The sequence below is a fragment of the Somniosus microcephalus genome, chromosome 29 (genome assembly GCF_052327205.1).
Source record: "Somniosus microcephalus isolate GS21.2 chromosome 29, FLI_Smic_1.0, whole genome shotgun sequence".
NCBI classification, from domain to species: Eukaryota; Metazoa; Chordata; class Chondrichthyes; order Squaliformes; family Somniosidae; genus Somniosus; species Somniosus microcephalus.
The window spans coordinates 40,526,704-40,542,140 of NC_141015.1; the positions used below are offsets into that span (position 1 = coordinate 40,526,704).

At 50.6% G+C, this 15,437-nt stretch overlaps 1 protein-coding gene across 2 annotated transcripts in view; it reads right to left on the reverse strand.

The window, feature by feature from the left end:
* The window catches only part of LOC147098682 (netrin receptor UNC5B-a-like), a 339,224-nt gene extending 328,766 nt beyond the window's left edge, over nucleotides 1–10,458 (reverse strand). The window contains exon 1 of one of the 2 annotated variants that reach the window (XM_085970682.1): nucleotides 9,598–10,458. In XM_085970682.1, coding sequence (XP_085826808.1) covers nucleotides 9,598–9,685 — 88 coding nt within the window. In that variant the 5' untranslated portion in view covers nucleotides 9,686–10,458. The remainder of the gene's footprint in view (nucleotides 1–9,597) is intronic. The other variant, XM_085970681.1, reaches the window with a different exon arrangement.
* Between the last annotated feature and the right edge of the window lie 4,979 nt (nucleotides 10,459–15,437).

The following is a 15,437-nucleotide window of genomic DNA, read 5'->3' on the forward strand; positions in this document are numbered from 1 at the left end:
CAGAGCAACAAGAGTGATTGTGGGGGGAGACCAGAACTCAGGGCCAATCGGTCGGTACAAGATAGTCGCTAATAAATCCAATGGGGAATTCAGGAGAAACTTCTTTACCCAGAGAGTGGTGAGAATGTGGAACTCGCTACCACAGGGAGTGGTTGAGGAGACCAGCGTAGATGCATTTAAGGGGAAGCTGGATAAACACATGAGGGAGAAAGGAATAGAAGGATATGTTGATGGGGTGAGATGAAGAGGGGTGGGAGGAGGCTCGTGTGGAGCATAATCACCGGCACGGACCAGTTGGGCCGAATGGCCTGTTTCTGTGCTGACAACTTTCAGTGTGCATTTAACCGAGTTGTCCATCTCCTCAATAAAGAATGAAAAAAAAATTAATTCACGTCGCTGGCAAAGCCAGCATTTATTGCCCATCCCTCATTGCCCTCGAGAAGGCGGTGGTTTGCTCGGCCATTTCAGAGTCAACCACATAAAGAAATCATTGTTTTAAGAGAGAATTCAGGCTCCTTCCAGGAGAGGAGAGTTGTTCTTGGTTCAGGATATATACTAATTCATAGGCATCTTGAATATATTGACATCTCTGAGGTTATAAACACATGGAATATTTCCACTCAAAAATGAAAGAGTCTTCCCTTTTTCTAAACTCCTCTCGACAGTATTAGTCTCAGATACCACTGAAGTCACTTGATACACTGTATGCCTCCTACACTACTGTGATGTAGGACAGAACCAACTCGCATCAGCTCAAGTTCCATGGAGGTAAAAGGAGGGGGGGGGGCGGGGGCGAGAATAGTTGTGTGACTGCACGTAGCAAAAATGTAAGCACGCTCTTGGTGAATCAGGTAAGACGCAACTGCGCACGACTGAAGCGGTGCGTTGACTCAGTGCAGTTCTTGGGGTCATTTATACTGAGCTCCTGTTCCCCTTGTTGGGGCATTGCTCTGCTGGTGTAAGAGCTGCACTGAGATCGGTGACTTTACATGGGTGGAGGTATGAAGTCTTTCTCGGCCTCTTGCATTGTTCCACGGAAGCTCAGCGTAAGCTTGTGGAACAGCACCTCATCTTTCGATGAGGCACTCTACATCCCTCTGGACTCAACATAGAGTTCAACAATTTCAGATCATAACCTCGGCCCCTATCACACATACATTTTTTATTTTTTTTTATCCACTCTTTCTGTTTGGCCTTTTTTCTTCCCTCCCTTCAGCGGTCCTTCATTCTGCCAGCGCAATTCACACCCCATCTAGAGCCATCCTTTATTCCTTAACCTGCCCCATTACCACCTCCTCTCGCCTTGAATATAGAAACATAGAAACATAGAAGATAGGAGCAGCAGGAGGCCATTCGGCCCTTCGAGCCTGCCTTCGAGCCTGCTCCGCCATTCAATGAGATCATGGCTGATCACCTCTCAATATCTCTCAATGTCTCTCAATGTCTCTTAATCTTTCCTGCTCTCTATCCTATCACTGACCTTCCCTTTTGTTCTTTCATCGCTCCCCCTTTTCCCAGCCCCTACACTTGCTTCACAATCTATTCCTTTTCCTGCTTTTTTTCCAGTTCTGACGAAGGGTCCCAGACCTGAAACGCTGGCTCCGTTTCTCTCTCCATGGATGCTGCCCTGGCCTGCTGAGTGTCTCCAGCGTTTTTCTGTTGTTATTTATGAAGTCTTTCTGTTGCCTCTAGATGGCACTATTGTGCATGATCAGCAGGATTGGACTCAGGCAGCCACGAAATGCCACCTAGTGGTAGAGACTCAACTGGCTCATTAACTCTTTGGGGAATCAATATTAAAGCACGTTACCCTCTCATTTTCCTGATTGACAGTAATCTCAGGACGAATTTCGGGTCCATTAAGAAGACAACCTTAACCCGGTGCATCCTCATTTCACAATCCCGAAAGCGCCCCTCCAACACTGCACACAGATATCCACACAAATAACCATTTGCTCGTCTGCTGAGAGTGTCTCCTCCAGTCTGCTTACACATTTATTACGCCCCACAGGCTCAGCTAACGAGACTTTATACGGCCAGCTCATCACAGATCGGCTCCTCCTGTTTACCGTTGCTGGTGCAGCCACGCATCGTCACACAGTCCAGCGCTGAGTGAGATGTGCCATTCGTTGCCGAATCTATATTTCATAAAACATTAAGGGCAGTTTGTGTAACCCTCTCATTAACCATTGTGTCAAGTCTTCCGTGAATACCTGCCCACAGGCTCTTGCCTGTAGGAGCGACTGAGTGAGGAACACTGCAGGAAATGCCAGCCTACACTGTACCTAGAGAACTGACGTGACTGCCCGGGCAGAATTAAAGACTATGAACAGACAAGGAGTATAGGACGCAGGTCGATCTTACCCCCAAGGATTATATTAAACAAGTCAACCATTATCCAAAGGAACTTTATGTTAAATCCTGTGGGTCACCATTTACCACAGCAGGAATTTAAAAGTTCGAGTTGTGCATTACATAGAATTACAGAGAATTTACAGCACAGAAACAGGCCATTCGGCCCATTAGGTCTACACCGGCGTTTATGCTCTACACGAGCCTCCTCCCACCCCTCTTCATCTCACCCCATCAGCGTATCCTTCTATTCCTCTCTCCCTCATGAGTTTATCTAGCTTCCCCTTGAATGCAGCAGGAAATATTTCAGTGAAGGTGATGCAACTTCCACTTATACAGAGCCTTTAACATGAAGCAGAGACCGCGAGACACTTTACAGGGAGGGGAGTGGACCAGGAGCAAGAACTCGGGAGAGGGGTAAACCCACGGGAGAGACACAGTACGGTGGGCAGGGTTAGGAGGGGAATTCCAGACTGTAGGGGCAAATATATATTTGCTGATTGAAAAATGAGACAAATTTTGATTTTAAATACAAATTCAGTTCCCACAAAGGTCTAGTATTCAGTAAAGGAAAAGGAAGGATTTTATTTCAAGGCACTGTGGCAAAAGGTTTGCAAGTCCCAGCATTTTGAGATCTGGGCAATGAGTGTGTCTGCCCAGCAGCATTCAGTGGGAATGACTAGACGTACAATGTACATTTAGCATCGACAGGTCTAACCGGCTCCAGACTGATCGCTGTCTCCAGGACACAGGCCAGTCGCCAGCTGCAGATCTCACACTACACACCTAGGAAATCTTTCATTCAAATCGAATGAGCAGGTTAACAGAGGGGAGAGGAGGAGGGGGAGAGAGAGAGGGGAAGGGAGGGGGGGAAAGACAGGAGGGAGAAAAGGAGGAGCGGGGAAGAGAGTTGGGAGAGAGGGAGGGAGTAGAGAGAGAGGGAGGGGGTGAGAGAGGAAGGGGGTGAGAGAGAGGGAGGGAGGGAGGGGGTGAGAGAGAGGGAGGGGTGAGAGAGAGGGAGGGGGTGAGAGAGAGGGAGGGAGGGGGTGAGAGGGAGGGAGGGAGAGAAGGGGAGGGGAGGGGAGAGAGGGAGGGAGGGGGAGAGAGGGAGGGAGGGGGAGAGAGGGAGGGAGGGGATGAGAGGGAGGGGATGAGAGGGAGGGAGAGGGAGGGAGGGGTGAGAGAGAGGGAGGGGGAGGGAGGGGGTGAGAGGGAGGGAGGGGGTGAGAGGGAGGGAGGGGGAGGGAGGGAAGGGGTGAGAGAGGGAGGGGGTGAGAGGGAGGGGGTGAGAGAGAGGGAGGGGAGAGAGGGGGTAGAGAGGGAGGGTGGGGATGAGAGAGAGGGAGGGGGTGAGAGGGAGGGGGTGAGAGGGAGGGAGAGGGAGGGGGAGAGAGGGAGGGAGGGGTGAGAGGGAGGGAGGGGGTGAGAGGGGGTGTGAGAGGGAGGGAGGGGGTGAGAGGGAGGGAGAGGGAGAGGGGAGAGAAGGAGGGGTGAGAGGGAGGGAGGGGGTGAGAGGGAGGGGGGAGAGAGGGAGGGAGGGGGTGAGAGGGAGGGAGAGGGAGGGAGGGGGTGAGAGGGAGGGGGGAGAGAGGGAGGGGGGGAGAGAGGGAGGGAGGGGGGGTGAGAGGGAGGGAGAGGGAGGGAGGGGGTGAGAGGGAGGGAGGGGGTGAGAGGGAGGGAGGGGGTAGAGAGGGAGGGGGGGAGAGAGGGAGGGAGGGGGTAGAGAGGGAGGGGGGGGAGAGGGAGGGAGGGGGAGAGAGGGAGGGGGAGAGAGGGAGGGGGGGAGAGAGGGAGGGAGGGGGGAGAGAGGGAGGGGGAGAGAGGGAGGGAGGGGGGAGAGAGGGAGGGGGAGAGAGGGAGGGAGGGGGTAGAGAGGGAGGGGGGGAGAGAGGGAGGGAGGGGGTAGAGAGGGAGGGGGGAGAGAGGGAGGGAGGGGGGAGAGAGGGAGGGGGTAGAGAGGGAGGGGGGGAGAGAGGGAGGGAGGGGGGAGAGAGGGAGGGGGAGAGAGGGAGGGGGAGAGAGGGAGGGGGTTAAAAAGCTGCAGTGAGGTGTGGGCAGAGAAACTAGGAGAATGAAACTGACATGTGAAATTGACATGCGGGGTGGGGGCTCCAACACATTCAGCTGTGGACGGACGTTACAAATACTGTCTCAAATAGGAAAGTGGGTTAATAGCGACTGGTTAAAGGAGACGCGCCCTGAGCAACATATTGGCAGCGAAGGTCGATCAACATCAAACCCTTTCCACACAGAGAATTCCCGGTCTCTCTACCAGGATATATCCTCATTTAATTGTAAAAAAAACCACAAACTTGCAGCAAGTTTACTAACCCTGCCCCAGCACCCTCTCCCTTTCCCACCCGTACACTAACAGGGAAAGAGAACAGGGAAACAGTGAAAGGGTAACCAGGAGGTGTTAGTACCGACAGGAAAAGGGGAAAAATATTGAATATGTGGAATTTCCTGTCTGAATTCGGGGATGACTCACCCGGTTTCACTAACTCGTCACATTCCAAAGACCATCAAGACCTTGCAGGGCGAGCAGACCACATTTTAATAGAGAAATGGGAGGTTATCACCTCCTCCAGCTCCGCAGCAGGTAAATACCGATCATTACTTGGGCAAGACCAGTTTATCATTAACCTAAAAAATGCAATGATATCAACCCTGTCCCCTTGGAAACGTAACCAAGCCCGAGCACCCAACACATTGCGAATTCCTGACTGTGTTCCATTATTGAAAAGGGCTAATGGGGGTGTCTGTGAGATAATGTGAGACAATGTGTGTGTGTGACAGTGAGGGTATGTGAGAGAGTGCATGTGGGAGCATGTCTGTGTGAGGATGTGTGAGGGTTAGGGTTTGTGTCTGTGTGTGGGAGAGTGTCTGTGTGAGGGTGTGTGTGTGAGGGTGAGTGTGAGGGTGTGTGTGTGTGAGGATGTGAGTGTGAGAGTGTGAGGGTGTGAGTGTGAGTGTGTGTGTGTGTGTGTGTGAGTGTGAGTGTGAGGGTGTGAGTGTGAGGGTGTGAGTGTGTGTGAGGGTGAGGGTGAGGGTGTGTGAGGCTGCCAAGAGAAGACAGGATATGCTCTCACTGCAGTCAGGGAGTAGTGGAGACAGAGATGCACTTCCTCACAGCCTGCGGAAAATACCAGGGCATCAGGGAGAATTTCTACCAAAAATTCTCACAAATATGCCCTGATTTCAGAAATCTGAATGACAACCAAAAACTCCCATGCCTACTGGGAGAGGAGAGAAGCTGTATGACACTGGCGGCACACTATGTTACAGCTTGCCATGAACAGAGGGACAACCAGTAAACTAAGAAAAGAATATATATGAACGATGCGAATGTATATTTATACACTCAGGGATATACCTGTTTATACACTGTATGAATAGAGCTGCGTTTATGTGCTAAACCATGAATGTATTTTGATGCTTTGGCAACATAAGATGTAACTTATCATGCCAATAAAGCGATTTGAATTGTGAATTGTGAATTGAGTGTGTGAGGCTGAGTGTGAGGGTGTGTGTGTGTGAGTGTGATTGAGTGTGTGTGTGAGTGTGAGTGTGTGTGGGAGAGTGCGAGAGTTATTGGCAACTTCTGATTTAAGCAACGCTCTATAGCTGGTTTTTATATGATTATATTTTGCTCTGCTATAATGTTGGTTGGATTAAACCCTTTATATTCAAAACTAGTTTCTGTGCTTCAGCACCAGGTAACAGCCAGTGTTCAGGCACCGTGAGGTGTCGAGTATGGAGCCCACTGGCAGGATGCAGCCAGCCTGACTCTCTGCATCGCCCCTCTGAGTCCTTCCGTCTGCCGGGCTGGGGGAAGATCCCATTAAACATCCCACATATGAACCAGTCTTACTTTATTCAATTTATGAGCTGGCCGGCTGTGTATTTGCGCCATTTTTATTACAGATTCGCATTCCTTTTTAAAAAAATCCATAATGTCGGTTTGTATTCACTGAAGAAAAGTTTACAGTTAAACTTGTAAATTGCTATTGATTCACCTGCAGCTTTTCTTGTACTACATTTAAAAAGTGGGATTGGGGGGGGCGGTGGTGGTGATTTTCAGCTGGGAAAAAATATCTGAAGAAATCAGGGTAAAATCAGGAGCAGGTGGGTTTAATCAGCAGAACCTTTAAAAGGTCACATTGTACACCCTGTCGGGAAAAGTAACAATTGCAAGTTTGGAGGTCGACCTTAGGAGACTCCCACCGCCAACAAGACAGAAGAGGCAAGAGTTGCTGGAGAAATAAGTTTGGCAAAATGCACAGTGCTAAACGGGTGATTCTGAAACCCTCTCCCAGATACACACACAAAAACAGCAACTGAGACTGCACACAGCACAGAGGGGGATCTGCAACAGAGCTGGCTTGTGAGCAACTGAATCCAACCCCAGCTATATTCAGAGATGACACACACACACAGAGTCTCCCAACCGATTGTTGCTCATTTTATGACTCCTGATTGCATTTCCCTCCCCACTTCCTTTCCCCCCCAAAAAATTCAGAATTCCCCCTTTTCCTCGCCCCTGCATTTTGCAAGGTGAAATTTAGATTTTATTGTAAGAATATTAATAAATTGCAAATGACGGTTTTGCTAAAAAAAAAAGGTACTGGCGGCCTCCTGTTCAGAACAGGGAGAGTTCAGATCTGTTTTTAAATAACCCCTCCCATTTGTGGATTTTGTAAATCCAGTTTAACTGTGTCAATGTTTTCCAGAACTCGCGTGTTGGTCGATTAAAGTTGGTGAGAATTGGGCTGGTTGAAGAGTGGGGCTGGTTGAAGAGTGGGGCTGGTTGAAGAGTGGGGCCGGTTGAGGAGTGGGGCCGGTTGAAGAGTGAGGCTGGTTGAAGAGTGGGGCCGGTTGAAGAGTGAGGCTGGTTGAAGAGTGGGGCCGGTTGAAGAGTGGGGCCGGTTGAAGAGTGGGGCCGGTTGAAGAGTGGGGCCGGTTGAAGAGTGGGGCCGGTTGAAGAGTGGGGCCGCTTGAAGAGTGGGGCCGGTTGAAGAGTGGGGCCGGTTGAAGAGTGGGGCCGGTTGAAGAGTGGGGCTGCTTGAAGAGTGGGGCTGGTTGAAGAGTGGGGCTGGTTGAAGAGTGGGGCTGCTTGAAGAGTGGGGCCGGTTGAAGAGTGGGGCCGGTTGAAGAGTGGGGCCGGTTGAAGAGTGGGGCTGCTTGAAGAGTGGGGCTGCTTGAAGAGTGGGGCTTGGCTGCTCATTCACTCTCAAAATACACAGTTGGAAGTTGGCAAGTGAATGGGGCAACTTCCAATATATTGAACTCAACCTCAGAACAGTGGGTGTCCTGGCCTGATCCCACCTCCATCTGATGGGACCCAGTCCCAAGACTGGCAGTGCCAATTGGCACCTCCCGCAGGATTCCCCATGACAGCCCCAAGTGATGCCAACCCATGCTTTACCATTCCTGCCCACACCCTCTCCCTCTGAGCTCCAGCACTATCTTCAGTCCATGAACTCAAGCAGCTGTTTAGTCTTAAAGTCCCCACCCCCCCACCCAACAAAAAACGTTTGGGTCGCTTTGCCTTGACAAGGTCTGGATGAGTCGAGAATCTGTGATAGGCTTAATGTGGGAGGGTTTGCTGGGGGAGTGAGATAAGGAGGGGGAGTAGTATGGGGGGCAGGAAAAGTGTGAGGAGGGAGAGGGGGAATGAGAGTGGGACAGGGGAGAGAAATGAGGAGGGGGTAGAAGGTGAGAAAGGAGGGAGAGAGATGGGGGGAGAGAGATGGTGGGTGGGGGGAGGGAGGGAGATGGTGGGTGGGGGGGAGGGAGGGAGATGGTGGGTGGGGGGGGAGAGAGAGAGAGATGGTGGGTGGGTGGCGGAGATGGTGGGTGGGAGGAGAGATGGTGGGTGGGGGGTAGAGGGGTAAGGTGGGAGAGATGTGGGAGAGGCGGGGGGCGATGCAGGGAATGGGGACAGGGGCACCTCTGAGCACCTGGGGCAGGAACCTCCCTCGGTGGAATCACCTTTGTAACTCCCGGTCTCTGGTGCCGAGCCCGAGCCCTGAGAGCCAAGTCTCCAGTCTCTCCCCAGTCTCTCTCTCACCAGTCTCCCCAGTCTCTCTCTCCCCAGTCTCTCGCCAGTCTCCCCAGTCTCTCTCTCTCCAGCCTCTCCCCAGTCTCTCTCGTCTCTCTCTCCCCAGCCTCTCCCCAGTCTCTCTCTCACCAGTCTCCCCAGTCTCTCTCTCCCCAGCCTCTCCAGTCTCTCTCTCCCAGCCTCTCCCCAGTCTCTCTCTCCCCAGCCTCTCCCCAGTCTCTCTCTCCCCAGCCTCCCCAGTCTCTCTCTCCCCAGTCTCCCCAGTCTCTCTCTCCCCAGTCTCCCCAGCCTCTCTCTCCCCAGTCTCCCCAGCCTCTCTCTCCCCAGTCTCTCTCTCCCTAGTCTCCCCAGTTTCTCCCTCACCAGTCTCTCCCCAGCCTCTCCCCAGCCTCTCTCTCACCAGTCTCCCCAGTCTCTCTCTCCCCAGTCTCCCCAGTCTCTCTCTCCCCAGTCTCCCCAGTCTCTCTCTCCCCAGCCTCTCCCCAGTCTCTCTCTTCCCAGCCTCTCCCCAGTCTCTCTCTCACCAGTCTCCCCAGTCTCTCTCTCCCCAGTCTCCCCAGCCTCTCTCTCCCCAGTCTCCCCAGCCTCTCTCTCCCCAGTCTCCCTCTCCCCAGTCTCTCTCTCCCTGGTCTCCCCAGTTTCTCCCTCACCAGTCTCTCCCCAGCCTCTCTCTCCCCAGCCTCTCCCTCACCAGTCTCTGTCCCAGCCTCTGTCCCAGTCTCTGAGCGCAGTGCACCGGGGGTGGGGGAGCGGTTCCCAGAGCCCCAGCTCGGCCAGCCCTCCCCTCCCCTCCAACCCCGGGGGGGAAGAGAACGAAAGGCCGAACAAAAATAAATCATTGAACGACCCAAGGAGGAGGGGGCTTGTCATCAACAGCTGGAATCCGAGGGGCAGAAACTTGGGGTCTCCTGGAAAATAAACTTTGTCCTGATTGAGGGGAGCAGAGATAACCCGGGGGGGTTTAACATTACAGACCAGACACTGAAAGACATCAATGCAGAGCAGCGACAAACTGCATTAAGCTCCGGAATAAATGCAGCAGGTTTCCACCCCGATAAAAAGTACATCACTTGCAAAGGCACAGCTTTGATTCTGACACGTAAGAACTTAACAGCGGAGAATTGAGCAATGCAGGAGCTGCCGGAACCCCCCCGGTGCCCTCAGACTGGATGCTCGACCCTTACCTGCAAGGCAGAAGCTGACAGAGCCGAGAGCCGCCCAGATGAGCTGCACACCGAGAGCTGACAGCACGCGTGGCCGAGATGGGAGCATGTTGGACCCGGGCTCCGGGAGGCTGTGGTTCTCCTCTCCCCTCTCTCTCTCTCTCTCAGGGCCGAGGCAAGGCGAGTTGGAAGTGGAGGAGGAGGGAGAAAGAACAAGTATAAAAAAGGGACAGTATAGACACTGCTCTCTCTGTCCCTCTCCTTTTCCAGTGGCTCACAGCGAAATTAAAGATTCCTTGAATTTCCTTTCACCAGGAAACTGATGCAGTCACAATAAGTCAGGCGTTACATTTTTTTTCCTCCCAAGAATCACTTTGAAATCCCAAGTTGTGTCTTCTGATCATTGCAGAGCTGGGCAGGAACTCTCCAGACTATGTGTGTGTGTGTGTGTATCTGTGTGTGTCCTTCCAGCCCTAGCGCCACACATGCACACACACACACAACATGCAACTCACTCTCTCTCCTCACCGCCTTGGACACTTTCCCCATCCAAAAGCCTAAAGGTGTAAACAGGAGGCGAGAGCTCTGAGCTCCGCCAATGGAAAGAGAGAGAGAGAAAAAAATCCCCAGCCCTTCGCAAAACCCGGCAGCCTCTGCCACAGCCTGAGCAACAAAAAAACCAAATCCCATCCCAGCGCACTGCAGTCCGGGCGCTGCTATCAGAGCCAGCCTTGCAGAGAGAGAGAGAGAGAGAGCTTAATACTGGAGCCACTGAGCTAATGCATTGCCCCCCCCACCCCCCAGCTGTCAATGTGCAGTTTATCCTTATTGTGATTGATGGGGAGTCAAGTCGACTGATAAAATAGATTGTAAATCCTTTATTATTAATAAACACGGCAAGCCTGACCTCGCTTCCCCGCAATTAATTTAAAGTAACTCCGACTGACGGCCAGAAACGTGGCTTTAAAACATTGTAGAAATGTGTTCTATAAATGCACTCCCAGTTCACTATTAAATTGTGCTGCCACTTCCCCCCGGGGATGGGCAATGTTGCTGATGTGACTTCCCCAAAATTGGAAAATAAAAAGTTAATTTTTTTTTAAAATCCTTTGCTCGCTCGAATTTTAATTAGTGCAAAAATGGGCTAAACTCCCAGTCGTGATTTTGTCTTTGGCCACTAGTTCCAACTATTTGGTTTCAAAAGCAACAAAAAACTTAAGAACGAGTGCCCTTGAAGTGAGTCCTGCCGGGGATGGTGACAGATCATGGAATTAATTAATTTAAAAAAAAGGAACAATGTTAGTTTCCATCGAGTTAGTAACTCGCGCAGGTCACAATAGCAAACTTGCCAAACCGGTAACTTGACTTCAAATTCAAGAACTTTCAAATCTGCAACGCCCCCTCCCTCTCTCGCCCACTGTGGGCTAAATATTCAGGTTTAAAATCCGAATCGGAAATAAACAGCGACCGTGTAATTTCCGGAACGATTCCTTTAGAATAAACAAATTAAGGAATAATCTAATGTTTTAAAACACCGCCACGCATAATAGGCAGCTAAATACAAGGGGATTGGATTAAGCAAGTGGTTTTTATAAGTGAACGGGGGCGGGGGAGAGAAAAAGGTGGTTTAAATGAAATTTTAATTCTCTGTGCAATCGCCACAAGAAGCTATGGCTGGAGTTATTCCGGACTGAGCGCTGCAATAAATGGTGTGATCGATTTCTCGGGTCAATTCAGTTCGCACAGATCCGAATCTGTATATATCTTGAACCCCCCAAAAAATCACACCAAGTGTGCACCACCTTCGCATACAACTTTCTCCCGAATTCAGATTATTCTGAAACTGCTCCGAACAAGACCTGGCTGGCTAAAATGCAAAGGAGCCAGCAAAAAAAAACCAAATGCCCTGTAAATGTACATCGCAGTCAAGAATGTGCCTTCAGAAGGAGCAATTACTCACTTTCAAACGCACTGTTTAACTGCAGTTCAGCTGCAGACAGGAGTTAGAAGATAACAGGCCCGAGACCGCTATTACCTGGCGTCGGCACTAACTGCAGATAGTTTTACTGCGACTTTTATCAACGACCTTGATGTGGAGATCTGGTACAGTTTATTGTTTTACAATATGATAAGGGCAACTGTGCTGGCGCCAAGCAGCGTTTGAATAGAGATACTGTCCGGGGTTGGGGGATTTTTTTTGGTGGGGGGTAGCAGAGATGGAAATGTTCTGTTCTAGGACATCCTGACAAGCAATACATGGAGGGGAGGGAAGAGATAAGTTTTTACACCGAGCTGGAACAAGCGTTCACTTTTACACTCCACGTTAGACAGTAAAGATTACTTACCAAAAACAAATCTATGGTTCTGTCGTATTTTTAAAAGTCCATCCCCTGATTTAATGAAAATTCCAGGGTCTGAGACTGACCATTTATTTAGGATAATCATTTTTTACTTCTATCAGGTTTTTTTTAAACTTTAAAAATTGCACTCTAGAATGTGATTTTAAAAGCAGTTTTTAAACAAATGAACCTAAGCTTTAAATCGCCTTGCGGATACAGAAAACCAGCCAAAGCAAATCCAAAGCTGCCAAAGCATATCCACAGCTCACAATTTAGATTAAATCGATTGGCATGAATTCTAATTTGGAGGGTGGAGGGGGGAAATGAGTTGTTATTATTTTTGTTAAAATAAAGTTTGTCTGCTGAAGTTTCTTTCTGGAGTTGCTCCTTTGGCCACCAACTTTCTCCAAATGACACAAATCATGCTTTTTTTTGGGTCTCTTTGTCTGCAAGGTGCCTCCTCCCTTTCTTTTAGCCCTGGCCGGAGAAGTTGACCAGATTTATAAAGTTGTCTCTGGGTCCAGGCGAGAGAGACACCGTTAGCAATTGCCGGGCACGGCACCAGGGGGCGCATCGGAACCAACCTAGGACAAGAGACCTTCAGCACCAAGTTAGATAAAGATTATTAATAAGCAAATGTGTTTAAGGAGGGGGTAAATTATAAACAGCTCTCCCATAATGATTTCACTGCACGCTTGGAGCCTTCCCCCCACCCGTGGGCACCGCAGGGAAAAGAGCGCCAGACACAAATAACAATATTATGAGTTAGATCGATACATTTCCCCCTTTTGTTTAAATTAACACTGAATTATTAAATTGATTGTGGCCCCCTCACACTTGTAGATTGGTTTTCTTGTTCATGACATGGGTGGGGTGGGGGGTGCAAAACCCAATTAAAATAGGCAGAAAATAGGGCGAGGCAGAAAATCTTTCACTAAACAGAGTGTTACACCCAGAATCAAGAGATAAAAACTGCTCCCCTCCTCCCTTTACCCAGTTACACATTCAAGAACTGAGTAAAGTAGTGCAAGCGGAGATTTATCCCTGTTAAAGTTGCAGGGGGGAAATGATGCACATTTGCAAAGCAACTGCATTCTTCTTGCATTCTGTGCAGTTTCAATTTGCCACCGTGTAGGTGATTGTGACAGCGGACGCCCAGTGCAGAGAGTGAGTATGTGAGAAAGGTTCACTGTATGCAGAGTGCAGCTATTTCCTCTCGTCCTCCACTGCTCCTGTAACACGGGAGGACGGGGGGGGGGGGGGGGGGGGGAATTACAACATAAACAGCGACCAGCGTGCATGCGCATCTGGCCAACATCTCTCGTATTCAGGTCCCTGTACGCGATGATTCGGAAGCGCTTTCCTACTCGCTGTTTGTCAGGGATTCAGCTCAACAGACGCCCCCCCCCCCCCGCCACGAATCTCAAAGCTTGAAGGGTGTCCCTGTGGGAGACTCCCAGACTGTACAACAGACACTTTACACGCCAGCCACTAAGCAGCATTCCCCTTCAATGTCGCCTCAATAATTAATCTACCAGAGGTGCAATAACTATCAATAATGCAGGGCCAATAATGTTATACAAGTTCAAGACACCAATCTGCCACTGCGATCGCCTTGTTCCAGGGACCCCTGCAGTTTCACGATTTACTTTTACCAGTGTGCGCACATACAGGCCCTGAGTGATGCTTTAAGCCTCGTGGGCTAGAAATTCATCTCAGGGCAGTGGCACAATATGGGCGGTAGCGGACCGATTGTCCGTTATGCACAGCGCCTGATAGTTCCATTGCAGCCGATATCCATTGCGCATAACGGGCAGCCAATCCGATAGAGTCACAGAGTCATAACGGCACAGAAAGAGGCCATTCGGCCCATCGAGTCCGTGCTGGCTCTCTGTAGAGCAATCCAGTCAGTCCCATTCCCCCGCTCTATCCCCGTAGCCCTGCAAGTTTATTTCCCTCGAGTGCCTATCCAGTCTCCCCTTGAAAACATTGAGTGTCTCCGCTTCCACCACTTCCGTCGGCAACGAGTTCCAGGTCCTCACCACTCGCTGTGTAAAAAAACTTTTCCTCACATCCCCCCTCTTGCCCAAAACCTTAAATCTGTGTCCCCTAGACCTTGTACCATCAACTAGTGGGAACAGCCTTTCCCCGTCTAGCCTATCCAAACCCGTCATAATCTTGTACACCTCTATCAAATCACCCCTCAACCTCCTTTGCTCTAATGAAAACAAATCCAGCTTCTCCAACCTGTCCTTGTAGCTAAGATCCCCCATCCCCGGAACCATTCTGGTAAATCTCCTCTGCACCCGCCCGTATTGTGTCACCGCCCAGGATGAACATCTACCCCACGGTCTCTTTGATCAATAAAATATAAACAGATCTTAAAATAGTTATACTATATCTCTCCCCCCCCCCCCCCACCGCCCCTCCCCAGTAAGCACTTGTTTGGAAACACTAGTTATCAGTGGTCATGTACTGGACCCATATTCACATACCACGAGAATCGTGGCCCTCTGGAACAGGCTGCCGTCTCATGCAGTGGATGCCGATTCGTTGAATTCCTTCAAGCGAGAGCTGGACCTGTGTCTGGCCGGGGCGGAGATCAGCTCTTACAGCAGGGTGGGTACTGCAGGGGATTCAGGGCCAGAGTGAGCTCCTGGACTGCTTCTGATCATCTAAAGGGGGGGTCAGAGAGGAATTTTCCAGCTTTTATTCCCCCCCTAATTTCTGTGGGTTTTTTATCTGTTTTTTTTCACCTCTCCCGGAAGATCGCACGGCGATCGGGTGGGGGGCGGGGGGAGTCTCTGTATTGTGATGCACAAGGTATTGCAGTTGTGTGAGGAAGGCTGGGTGGAGCAGAGGGTCTTTACCCGTCTTTGTTAATTTGTTATTGATGCGACCCTCCCAGAAGCAGCATCTCCACGGCCTTTCAGGCAATCTGGAAGTACTGGGATAGCAGGTCGTGCCAGACATTCGGGCGATGGCATAATACGGGAGGGTAGGTGGCCTGCCAATAATGCCCACTGATTTCGTATCTTCGCATTCTTCCCTTGGAGAACAGAGTGAGGCAGTGGGAAGATTCGCGGGCTGATTAACAGTCTGACAGGCCATGATGTCAACGCTCCTTCCATGGCCGTGACCATCTTTGCCCCAGCCGATAGTGGGGTTAGTCCCATAGAGCGGGAGGGTTTTATGGGCTTTCACAACCCCATATGATGAGGTCGGGCGGCAGGGGGGGGGGTGCACCCACATCCACCGGGCACGAGTATCGCGCTGGATAGTCAACACCGGAATTCCGAGCTGGAGCTCTGGTCTCCACTCGCCGGGACTGTCTGGAGCGGGGATCGAACCCTGCACCTTCTGACTCAGAGACGGGAGTGCTAAAGGCTTGCTGCATGCCCATGTGAACCACTTAAAAACCATCTGCAAGTTGTTCTGAATGGCTGATCTAACACTGTGTGGCCATTTGAGTTCTACAATCTCTTGTGGACTCATTATTGAAATCCTGGGGATTACAACCCT